Below are 13,123 nucleotides of genomic sequence, written 5' to 3' on the forward strand. Positions count from 1 at the left end.
CCTCATTTGTTTCAGTAGGAATCCTGACTGGACCTTTTAATGGACATTTACCTTTTAAACGCGCCAGGCTGCTCCTTCATTAACCACTACACTGATCTCGCAGTCCTCTCTGCTAGTGGGCAGACATGAATCAAATTAAAATACCCCTCATCTACCTGTCAGCAGCCAAGGACGTTACACTTTTCCATTACCGTCCTCGGCACACTCCTGTCTGCTGGCTAACCACTTCAGCCCGCATTCATCATCAGTTCAGATTTCATCTCTTAAGACTGGATCAAAGTTTTTGTGTCAGATCCTAACAGAATGTTCTGGTCCTTTGTTTATGCGTTTTTGATAATTACACCCTGTAGAGCCCCCTGAGTGGATTGTGCGAAGCTGATGGTCCTTGTCCTCCCCTCCTTTTCCCCTCACTCTCGTACTCGCTGTCTAATTCCATGAATCTCTGGCTCGACTGATGAATTTATGAGCTTGTTAATTGGCCAAATTAAAAGCCATTTGCGCTAACAGTGAGAGCTTTAGGCTCCATTAAATGATCCGTCTATTTTGCTGACAGGGGGTGAGGGCTGTGTTTTTGATAGGGATAGAAATGATCTTTAAGGAAGAGGCATTAAAGCGTGGGACACCTATATATAGATATACTAAAGTGGGGGTAGGGCAATGGATTCAGTGATGTTATTGGCACCACAAGGAAATAATGACTGGGCTCATTACTTTATGGAGAGCTCCGGCACTTTTCATTTCCCTTTGCCTTTTTGACTTTGACCCGGCCAACATTAACTGCTTGGTTGAATTACTCAGTGAGACCAATTGGACCCCGATGCCAAACCTGTATTTCGTAGTGGACTCTTCATTGTGATCCGTTTGATGAATGCGTCTGGGACAAAACCATCATTGCTTAGCTTTCAGGGAGGACTTGACAAGCTAAAGATGAGATGGCAGTTTTATTTTGAGCAATCTAGTGTTCTCTTAAAAGCCAGGTTTCACTTTCTGATTGTGGCCAGTGGAGTTCTTTTTACTTGTAAATAGTGTCTCGAGGTTGTGCTTGAACGTTAAGTCTCTCCACTCACTGTACAGATTTATGTAGAAGATATTTGCACAAAACCAGCTGGTAGTTTAGGATTTTGCAACACAAATGTAAGTTGTGAAAAGGATTTAACAGCAAGTTAGTTAGTTTGCATCATTTTTCAACCAACCGAGCAAACATATTTTGCTAACGTTCAGAGTTATCACCATTGGTAAATGGTGTGCATTGATGTAGAGCCTTTTTACCTTAGCGGTATACAAAAAAAAAAAAAAGGTAATGGGGAACAAGAAAGTCTCCATTTCACTCATGCGCAACAAGAATTAGTGGCCAAGTAAAGAAATACAACTATACCTAAAACACACTGCTGGGCAGTAAAACTCAGTCTTTTCATAACCCTGCTAAAATTGGTAGAACCTTCATCTTAAACTTGTACGGTGTGGAGGTTTGAGGAGAACCAGTCGAGACGACTGACCCACCACAGCAGGAATGTCAGGAACGCGGGGCCTGTCAGCCTCAAACCTCCTCGTTAATGTCATCAGCTGAAGGGCTGGATGTAAAAACACCACAGAGGAGGAGTGCGAACATGAAACCCCCTTTAAATCGCAGCACATTACTGCAGCACGGCGTGCATAGAGAACATGTTCGACTGGGAGTGCGTGTGTAGGAGCACCCTGCTCAAAACAACAGTCCCCCCCTAACAAGGAGCTGAATTCACGGTATCTCCATGATGAGTTGTGGAGAGAGATGAGCCTTCGAGGACTCTGGAGCGTGAAACATTTTCACTCATCAAGTCTGAACTCACCTTCAATCACATAATCTGGGTTTTTAGATGAGTATTCCTGATGCCAGACTGTATATAGAAGTCATTTATGTGGGCACTTAAGGAAGACAATGAAGATGCAACTGAATAAAACCAGCAACGTGAATTCATTTTCACTGCAGCAGTGGCTCTCTCAGCTTGTCCTGGCTGTCTATCTTGATGTCTGCTTTGGGGTGTTCAATGTCTCCCCTCGCTCTAAATTAATCAAGGCAGGCCCAGGCCCACGGAGAAGCGGCAGATTTGCGTGGCGTGAAATTACACTTTTGTGAAAAGGCTCTGCTTGAGCGAAAGGAAAACCTTCTTTGCATTTCTATCTTCTCTTATATATGATCACAGTGCCTCTGCACTTGCATATGCAAATGGTTCATTATGAAATTTAAGTGGCTGCTGTGCTTTGAGATTAGGCTAAACTCAACCAATTGTTTATGGACTCAGTCACACACTCTTAATCCGACTGGGAAACGCGTTTGTGTTTGACACCCTGATCCAACTCACCTCCACCAATTTATCCAAAAATAAATACGAGAACCAAATGGTCCAGCATGAGGACAGGCAGAGATTTTATAAAACTCACTCGGCATGACCTCATCAGTCTCGTTTCCTGTCCTCTGAGGCAGATCCATCACCGTGAAAATAAGCACTGCGAGACTTGCTTATTCTTCTGGCAAGACGGTTGTTTGGCAAAGCCCGCCACGGCCACGTGAAATTGGGGCGACATGAGGGATGTGTTGCATGAGGTAAACAAGTACCAAAGGGGATCCTTCCCTCCTTTTTTTTTTTTTTCTTCCTCTTTCTTCCCGTCCGGCCCATTTCTCAGCCTCTATTTATTCAAGCGCTGGAGAAAAGGAGGGGACGGTGAAAGGGTTGTATACACCTCACAGCTGGAAACTGATAGGACTTTTTACAACCCGCAGTGTCCTGCGTGTGAGAAAATGCAGTTGTTGGTCCGAGTCCCTTTTCCCCCTCCTTTTTTCCCAGTTCTTGCCCTGTTTGTGGCTGACCTAGAGGCTCTCCAGTCCAGACTCGCATATGTTGTCTGAATCTCCAATGCATCCTTTGTGAATCTGAAAAAGCTGCTTTCATCCCACCTCCTGATGTCCACTACTAGTTTGCAGCTAGGAGACAGACCGTGCAAAGTATTGGAGGATTATCAGTGTTTGGAGAGGCGGTTTGAGACAACAGTGCCCAGTCACAGTTGTGACTCAGTCATTATGAAGCAGGCTGATTATTGCCGTCACAGACTGATTTGCCACTTCTCTGCAAACACACAGGTCCCCCCCCCCCCCCCCCCCCTTAAAGCCTGTGAAAACAGAGGGCGGTGTTTGAATGTGTACAATAGAGCTGGAGAGGGGGGGGGGGGGGATGACACATTTTTCTTCCTCTCTGTAAAATCCTTCCTTTTTGTTTGGTGTGTGTGGGGGTCTTTTTTGAGAGGGGACAGTATTCTTGGAGGAGGGGGAGGTCTCTTTTTGCAGTCAGCGTACAGCTGAGTGGCAAACAAAGACCCCCTTCCTCTGTTACAAACACACTCATCCTGATGGAAGTCCTCGTCGTTACAGTTGACAGCATTAACAGCATTAACAGAAAAAAGCTGCTTTCAGTATTTGATGTTTAACACGTTCTTTGATTTCTCTGTAATGCTGAAATGTTGAGACCAGTATTTTTTTCTGTTTGCCTCTGTATCTATATCCACTTACTGCTGAGAAAGTGTTGATACAGAGAACAGTTTTTTTTTTTTTTTTTCTGTGTTTGAGAGCTGGAATTTGAAGTGCCATTGACATTCTGTGTCTGTCTGTATAATGTCTGTGTGTGCAGGTGGCAGCACACAAAAACCCATTCAAAAGTCCAGTGGGTCCATCTGCCATGTTCGAGGCCCTGCTGCTCACACACACACACACACACACACACACACACACACACACACACACACACTCACACTACTGTCGTCCTCTTGCTTCTAAAGTCGCATTGCTCTTGCCCAAATAAAACCTTTTGCTTTTTTAGTCCAATCAGGCCATTAAATAATGAACTATTACAAACACTGGACGCCACATAAATAAGGAGTGTTTCCCTCAACACGCACACAGATTTCATGTCACGAAAGGAACATATATTGAGCAGTTGTGTCAACTGAAAGCACAACATCCTAATAGGGTCACCTGTAGCATTAACTTATCCTTTAACAGAATTAACAATCATTAAAAAAATATTAAGTTCATAATTTATACACATAAATTACATTTACTCAGAAATGTCAATAAAAAAGGCAACAATATTTCTCCCGACTAATCCAGTTGTAATGAAAAAAGAAGTATACAAAAATCGTACTTATATTTCTGCTACACATTAATGGGTGGATTTGGTTTTGTACTTGATAAAATACAACCTGTTTTCACCGAGGGTGTCTCATACTGTCATTTTGTCACAGCCTGCTGACCTCTCAAGGATACAGACAAGGTGCTTTACGTTTAGGTGGTTAGGTTTATGAAAGGATCACGGTTTGGGTTAAATGTGAAACGTTAGCAATTTGGCATCAAAACTACTTAGTTAGGGTTAAAAGAAAGATCATAGTTTGGGTTAAAATAAGTAATGCTACATCAGTAAGATTATGTATGTCATACAAGTTAAATACGCAACCTAAGTAGGGTTAAGGACTTTTGCTTACTCATGAACTTGAACACTGGTCTCGCAGGTGAAAATCTGCGTTTGTGTTTGCGTTAGAAAAAGATCATGGTTTGGGTTAACATGTTGTATCTAATATATATATATATATATATATATATATATATATATGTCACGCTAAATATGTGATGTAACGTACAGTAAGTAGCTTACTTATGTAAGAAAAACACACTGACTTTTGCTTCCTCACAGACTTGAACACCGGCCTCCTGGGTGAAAGTCTCCTGTTATTCCATCCAAACATCCCAGATTTCCTCCTTTCATGCTCTCTGTCACTCTTTCAACTGCGACACATGACCTCCTTGTCTGACTCAGGTGATCACGGTGTCGACATCAAAGGGCTCCGTCTGTATATTTCTCTGGCGCCAGCGGCTTTGACAAAACGTTATTATTTGATGCTGCAGAAACGAAAACATTTCGTAAAAGGCCGTCAGATATTCCTCATAAAACAAATAGATTCAGCAGAGTGAATTCCTTGAGGTGGCTTTGGAGCTACATTTCTGCACGAAAGTTGACAACTAAATGAAAAATAATGTGCATAGCACGAGATTTAATGAAGGGGACTGTGTTCATTTGTGACCCACGGTGGTACCAGTGAGCTTTATGTGTTGCCATTCATGTGTGCTAATTATGGTACCAGGCACAGAAAAACATCTTGACTACACACCGCCGTTCTTATTTGATCGTGGAAGTCACACACACACACACACACACACACACACACACACACACACACACACACACACACACACACACACACACACACACACACACACTCACTCTCCCTGACATGAATCACTTAGAACCAACACACACAGAGCTAAATGAAATCCCCCTCTCGCTCACCCTTAATCACATTAGCCTAAGTGATATGGGAACGCCAGGCCAGACACACACTCCCTCCTTCTCGCTCTTGTCTTTCAACCCAAATAAGTAGCCACTCCTCCAGAGCTTTAAGTTGTCTTAAGCTCCATCTTTGGATAATAGACCGTTTGCTCCTTCAAAGACTCCAGTGTGGAATAATGAGGATCAAGACAAGAGCAGAGAAAGCAGGATAAGAGAAATGCAAGAGGGTGGAACAGAGGAGGAGAGCTGACACCGGGCTAACACCCGCCCCGGGACAACCCATCAAAACACCTGTTTTGTCAGGGTGTGAGGTTATTGTGCACAACCACTGCTGGATTTTTGTAGTTGACTGTTAGTGGGCTGGTAATGAAGCTGCCTCATGGCTGGATGGTGGCCTGGACGGCCCGCTGAAAAAGCAAAGGGGAGATCAACGGTAGGCTAGTACTGTCATAATGCTATCAAAACAGGATATATTTCTTTACACGCAACTGAGGGTAAGTTTAAAATATAACTATGACTATAAGCTTATAATTTAATGTCTTTTGTTGGACATATTTCAGGCCTGATCACATAATTTTTTTTACAATATAACATATACTAGTTCTTCATACGCTGTGATACCTACAGTTGCCAAAACGTTAAAAGTAAAGTTCCCTTTTTATATTTGAAGAATTATGGCATGTAACTGCTTTGTTTGCTTAAGCCAATTAGTCTTAATGTTGTGTGAAATAAACACATTGCTGGATAAATTAGCGTTAAGTTAATGTTTGCTTACCTTAAAGCCAGACAGGTTATGATTTAGTCCATGCAGGTGGACTTTTGCTTTTTATTGGCCGACCATCTCAACAGGTTGGAGCAGCCACAAAGTCTGTGTGAGACGCAGCTCAGCTCACTGCAGTGCAGCGTCCTCTAGAGTGCGAGGCGCACAGTTAACCTTTAACTATATGTATATTTTTTGTGTTATTAAAGGAGAAAGCGGAACCTAAATGTGTGCTAAACATAGCGGACATCCAAAGTAGGCTACACTTATGTTATGACAGTAAGTATGAACATCGGGTGCGCTCTCTCTCTCTTTCTGTCTAATCTAAATATGAAATTAATTTATAACAAAATCCAACATTGTATTACGAATGGGTTAGGGTTACAACTACCTCCGACTTCCTTCCACATCGTTCCATACATCCTTAATGCAGCCGGGCCGCCTCCTCCAAACTCTGCATCACAATGTCTTCTCCAAGCTCCAAATATCGTCTGAAACCAGCGGCAGTTTGTCAGTATTTCCCGAAAGAGAACATAACTTGATCCGAGGCCAATATGTACCTCGGACACGGACAGAATGTCTCTACGTGTGCCTGGTTAATAATCGATGGAGGGATCTCTGTGGTGTCTGTGTTATTCCCTCGTAAATAGCTCCCTCACTCAGCCCGGCTCGGTCCATGTTTTATGGATGAGCCTCTCGTATGCCCTGTCAACACCGCTCACCCTCAATCTGCATCAGCTGGGCAAACAGCAGATTGACAGGTCTGTGTGAGCCCAAGTGTGTGAGATAGAGGGAGATGAGCATGATTTAGGATTTTGTATATCTGAAGGGATTCCCTGTTGGTGGTGTGTGAGGTGGATGGGTTTGTTCAGGTCTGCCATACTTAGAGTTTCAATACTTTGTTGGCACAGGGCCTTTTTCTATTGAATGTAGCCTGCCTAAAGGGACAAAGGTTTTTGTATCTTTACCTCGGTATTATTCAAAATAGATGCAAGATGGAAGTGATTTTATGTATTAAAACATTTTTGGGAGGCGATCTCACATTTACAAAGATTGATATGCAAATTTTTGCCAGTGACACTGATTATTACTTGGGGAAAAGACTCCTCATCATCACCCTCCCTCATCTGCTTTCTGTCACTAATCCGTCCAGGGCTTATTCATCTCCTTCTCTTTCAGTTCACCTTTCCAAAACATCCAAAAACAAAACTTTAATGGCTCTTTTTATGTGCTAATATTCAACTTTTTTTTTCTCCTTCTGCTTTTCTCCCTCTTTGCCTACTGAAGCTCACAAATATATCGTTGCAGGTAAGCGCTTGCTTTTCCCAGACTTTTCTTCACTTTGCTGCTTAATCTTCATGTGTCCTGTGGGAAAAAAAAAGAAAAGAAGTCAACTTTACATGGAATTTGCATCCCGCTATGTCGCCGTTTAAACCGTTTATCTGATAAAAACAAATTATATGTGAGCCATTCTCTTTATGCAGGCCTAATTAAAATGACAGTCAATGCGAGGAGCCTTAAGATCAATGCCACATACTGCAGATGCACATAGCCGCCATTGAAGTGCAGCCCCAGGAGGTCTGTATGTGTTTAGGGCCCCCGTCATTGGGAAAAGCATTTGAGACTCGGCTGAATGGCAATGAGGATTTCCATCAGTCAACGGCCTGAACAAAAAGTGTCTGAGTGTGTCTGTGTTGGTGTTCGCTCCTGATTTAATATGGCAGGGATTTGTTAAGTATGTGAGCTGTGCTAGGATACAAGGTCTCAGGGAACAAGAAGCTGTCAATGCATGAACCTGAATGCAAAACATCTCTGCAATTTGCTATTCAGTACTTCTTACTTATAGTTGCTGACAGAATTAAGGGTCGTGGTCTTTAATTTAATGCATGCTGTATGTACAGTGGGTACGGAAAGTATTCAGACCCCTTTAAATTTTTCACTCTTTGTTTCATTGCAGCCATTTGCTAAAATCAAAAAAGTTCATTTTATTTCTCATTAATGTACACTCAGCACCCCATCTTGACAGAAAAAAACAGAAATGTAGAAATTTGTGCAAATTTATTAAAAAAGAAAAACTGAAATATCACATGGTCATAAGTATTCAGACCCTTTGCTCAGTATTGAGTAGAAGCACCCTTTTGAGCTAGTACAGCCATGAGTCTTCTTGGGAATGATGCAACAAGCTTTTCACACCTGGATTTGGGGATCCTCTGCCATTCTTCCTTGCAGATCCTCTCCAGTTCCGTCAGGTTGGATGGTGAACGTTGGTGGACAGGCATTTTCAGGTCTCTCCAGAGATGCTCAATTGGGTTTAGGTCAGGGCTCTGGCTGGGCCAGTCAAGAATGGTCACAGAGTTGTTCCGAAGCCACTCCCTTGTTATTTTAGCTGTGTGCTTAGGGTCATTGTCTTGTTGGAAGGTGAACCTTCGGCCCAGTCTGAGGTCCAGAACACTCTGGAAGAGGTTTTCTTCCAGGATATCTCTGTACTTGGCCGCATTCATCTTTCCTTCAATTGCAACCAGTCGTCCTGTCCCTGCAGCTGAAAAACACCCCCATAGCATGATGCTGCCACCACCATGTTTCACTGTTGGGATTGTATTGGGCAGGTGATGAGCAGTGCCTGGTTTTCTCCACACATACCGCTTAGAATTAACGCCAAAAAGTTCAATCTTGGTCTCATCAGACCAGAGAATCTTATTTCTCATAGTCTGGGAGTCCTTCATGTGTTTTTTTTGGCAAACTCTATGCAGGCTTTCACATGTCTTGCACTGAGGAGAGGCTTCCGTCGGGCCACTCTGCCATAAAGCCCCGACTGGTGGAGGGCTGCAGTGATAGTTGACTTTGTGGAACTTTCTCCCATCTCCCTACTGCATCTCTGGAGCTCAGCCACAGTGATCTTTGGGTTCTTCTTTACCTCTCTCACCAAGGCTCTTCTCCCACGATTGCTCAGTTTGGCTGGACGGCCAGGTCTAGGAAGAGTTCTGGTCGTCCCAAACTTCTTCCATTTAAGGATTATGGAGGCCACTGTGCTCTTAGGAACCTTGAGTGCTGCAGAAATTATTTTGTAACCTCGGCCAGATCTGTGCCTTGCCACAATTCTGTCTCTGAGCTCCTTGGACAGTTCCTTCGACCTCATGATTCTCATTTGCTCTGACATGCACTGTGAGCTGTAAGGTCTTATATAGACAGGTGTGTGCCTTTCCTAATCAAGTCCAATCAGTTTAATTAAACACAGCTGGACTCCAATGAAGGAGTAGAACCAACTCAAGGAGGATCAGAAGAAATGGACAGTATGTGAGTTAAATATGAGTGTCACAGCAAAGGGTCTGAATACTTATGACCATGTGATATTTCAGTTTTTCTTTTTTAATAAATTTGCACAAATTTCTACATTTCTGTTTTTTTCTGTCAAGATGGGGTGCTGAGTGTACATTAATGAGAAATAAAATGAACTTTTTTGATTTTAGCAAATGGCTGCAATGAAACAAAGAGTGAAAAAATTTAAAGGGGTCTGAATACTTTCCGTACCCACTGTATGTAATTTGGTGTGGTGTGGGGCTGCAGAGGTAAGATGCCACTGTGGTGTCAAAGTGCCTGCAAAGACGACAGCATCACCACAAATGGGGGTCAACTTTTGTAGTTTTTCTCAATTGTTTGTGTATTTTTTATAATTATTTTAACGAGAATATTAAATCACGACAAACTATGTTTTATATTCCAAATTTGGTGTCCTTTAACCAACATGTATTTTTATTTATTACTTAATTTTTACTGGCCAATATTCAAGGTTAAATCGGTGTACATAGATTTTTTTTCATCCACTTGAAAGCAGAAAAAAATCCACAATATGCCCAAAAAAATGCTTCTTCGGCCTTTTTTTTAACTGAAGTAGATATTTTGATGCATCACAGAGGAAAAGTATCGGTGTCAATAATAGAATTAAGGATGGTTGAATTCCATTTAACCACTTCATTTTCAGGGTCCTTGTCTCATCGTCACATTGTCGTGACTTACAAGGACAGTGTGACTGGCTTGTCATAGTTTTAATCCCTGTGGGCAGATAGACTTGAAGCGTAAGAATATCCTTCAGGTTGTGATTAAAACACGAGCAGTCATGCGGCCTGTGAGCCTGAGAGATGAATTGATTTTTTTAGCAAGTGTGTGAACGTGTGTTAAAATGTGCATGACTGTGTGTGGTATCAAATCTCAAAAGTGAGGCTTCAGACTTTCACAAGATTATGTGGCAAGGATGAGGGTATGGGTGAGGTCAAAGGTCATGCATGGTGGGGTTATGAATGCTCTGGTGCTTGCAACAGTCTGTGACCTGCTTAGCACTGGGTTTCCATGGGGATCTCATTAACTGCCATACAAGCTGGTCCAAGAAACATGCTGCAAACAAGCACCTGCAAGAGGAGCCAGAGCTGAGACTGGAACTTGTATTCCCCCATAACTTAAAGGAGGTTGAGACTGTAGGGTCCTAACAAGGGGGTGGGGCATTTCTTTCTGTGGCTTTTGTCATTGCCATTCCTGTCCTGTCCTTCCCTTCTCACTGGTAGTATGGTCTTGTTCTGTTCTCAGTGCTGTAGAAGACAGTAGCAGTATGATACAGGATGGTTCCCGGTACCTGCAATTATGGCTGTTTTACATCTACAGATCCGTTATCAACTTCTATCTAGTGCAGGGTACCGAACTTTTATGGCACCGACCAAATTGTTTCGGGACTATCTACTCTTGAACAATGGCATGTTATTCAGTACCAGGTTTCATTTTGTAGGTTACATGAACACTGAAACATAGCCTGTACTTTCGCAGTTTGATGATGTAGATAAAATCATTTGTTAAATTCCAGCATCTAGTGACAACTTGCATCTTATGTGTTTGTGGGAGGTCTGTCAATTGCATCGACAGAAAATAACCTGTACACTCTCCCTCCTAAATTGAATGAAAACTAAAGATATGTACTGTGATGTGTCATAATTTCTTCTTTTTTTTTTTGGTATCAAATAAAAGTGTTGTTCAGAAGCTGGTATCAAGGTCACGCTGCCGGTATGGAACGTTTTTGAACAAAACCCAGCGCTGATATTAATTTCACACAATTACATGATTTATCTGCTTTGTAGCTGCACGTCCCATGATTCCCTTGGATTTCTTCCGAGGATGAGGTGGACGCGATAATTGTCAGTTGGTCATGGTGTGGTTATTTAGTTTTTAATGACAGCATTTACACTGGTTTAAACCAACTAAACCAAATGGACCACAAGAGTTTTATATAAACAACTCGACTGCAGTTGTTCTGTCGCCTCTCTTGCTCCGATTCAAGTAGTGTGTTTTTATATTTCAGATCTCTTGGATTTCTGTAGGGTCTATGGGATTCCGGCTCTCACATTATCCTCCAGTGTTGACTACAGTATCTTTCCTCTGTTTTTCTCCTGTGTTTGTGCTTTGAATTGTTCATGATCTTTCTTTAATCTCTCATGCATGCCTTTTCCCTTGGATTCCATTTTCTTGTGCTTCATGTTAACTTTGACAAAAAAAATGAAGCAATAAAAGTGGCAGCATAGTTATATTATTTTTCATACCCTGTGGTGCCTTTGACCATTTACAAGACTTTTGTCAAATTTGCAATCGCCAGCTGGGACTTTTTTTTTTTTTTTTTTTTTTGTCTTCTCATATCTCCATTACAGTGCATGAAAGCACATGAATAGCACATTCGGTTATGAGCTGCGGGTTTCATCAATGACGGACACCATTATCTGCACACCGGTATTTTTCTAGAAGCAGCTCCTATTCAACAAGAAACAGGTATTTTTGCCCTTTACAAAAGCAACACACCAATAACAATGGACGCCAGTGGAGAGCCCATCCTTTGTCGGCTTTGCTATGAATCAAGCAGATACCAATTTCCTTCCCCAGCCAAAGACAGATCTGTTGTTCCTCTTGTCCGCTCCAGTGATCCCTTTTTTTCCGAGCCAGAACTCCATTATCAGGCCCTTTAATGTGACTGTCAAATGCAAGAGGGTGCAATTATCTGCTGTCTGGTTTGGGAGGTCAGTGCATGCAGTAATCAGGATTGCAGGGTTAAGGCCTGCAGCTTGTGGCTCTTTAGCTTTCTGTTCCCGAGAGGGTTGACGTCATTCATTTTAAATGAAAATCTGTATGATCAATAGCATATGGATTCCTTCACTTCTGTACATCCTACCCGAGTATCTGTTGACTGTTTGTTGAAGTACACTTCCTTATAGCTGACAGCTGACATTGAAAGAAACAGGCATATAGGAGGATTTCTTCTTGAGTTCTTCTATCTCTTTGTCTCTTTTTTATTCAGGTCGACTTGGGTGTTGTGAAAGTAAATGACCACATGGCCGAGAGAGTTGAAGAGATTCACATAAGGAATGGAGTGTTTTTCTAAATAGTTTGATATGGAGACTGCCAGCTGTGACCTTGATGTCAAGACAACGTTTTTGTGTAAGGCTCTTTATTCAATAATCATCCCAGGATGTATGATATGAGACTCTACTGCACAACACGATCTCAGTGAGAAGGAATTTAAGCTCAGATTGGAAAGAAACTGCAGATTTTTTTAAAGTAAAATAATAGAGATTTAAAAATATGTATTTTTTTTTTTTTTTTTTTTTTATGTAGACATCAATGAGGCTATCCTCCAACTGGTTTAATCTCTTTGGTACTTGTTTAGACTAATGTTTGGCAAAGTTCAGATTTTCCAGATATTTTATCATTGGCTATTTATCACTGGCATCCCCCCTGTCATGTACCTCTCACTCCTGTTTGGCTTCCTCTATGTCTCTTCCCTTGAGGTCAGTCTGAGGGCCCCGGCCCCCCTCCGGGAGCCCAACCTTGGATAGGAGGCATCCTCATCCATCAGTCAGAAAAACCCTCCCTGTACTCAGGGCCATCCTGACCCTCTGTATCGGCCCGTCTCCAGATAAGAAGCTAATGAGCTGACATGTTCACAAAATAGACAGCAGTTTCA

The 13,123-nt window shown here is 42.2% G+C and overlaps 1 protein-coding gene across 6 annotated transcripts in view; it reads left to right on the plus strand.

The window, feature by feature from the left end:
- The window catches only part of agrn (agrin), a 280,463-nt gene that overhangs the window by 65,249 nt on the left and 202,091 nt on the right, over positions 1-13,123 (plus strand). For 5 of the 6 annotated variants that reach the window (XM_069140920.1, XM_069140922.1, XM_069140921.1 and 2 more), the window contains exon 3: positions 7,420-7,440. The exons of the other annotated variant lie outside the window; for it this stretch is intronic. In XM_069140920.1, the coding sequence (XP_068997021.1) occupies positions 7,420-7,440 (21 nt within the window). The remainder of the gene's footprint in view (positions 1-7,419; positions 7,441-13,123) is intronic. 6 annotated transcript variants of the gene reach the window in all.

The sequence above is a fragment of the Embiotoca jacksoni genome, unplaced genomic scaffold (assembly GCF_022577435.1).
Source record: "Embiotoca jacksoni isolate LCO1_2020_lvr unplaced genomic scaffold, fEmbJac1.0.p SCAF_9, whole genome shotgun sequence".
NCBI lineage: Eukaryota > Metazoa > Chordata > Actinopteri > Embiotocidae > Embiotoca > Embiotoca jacksoni.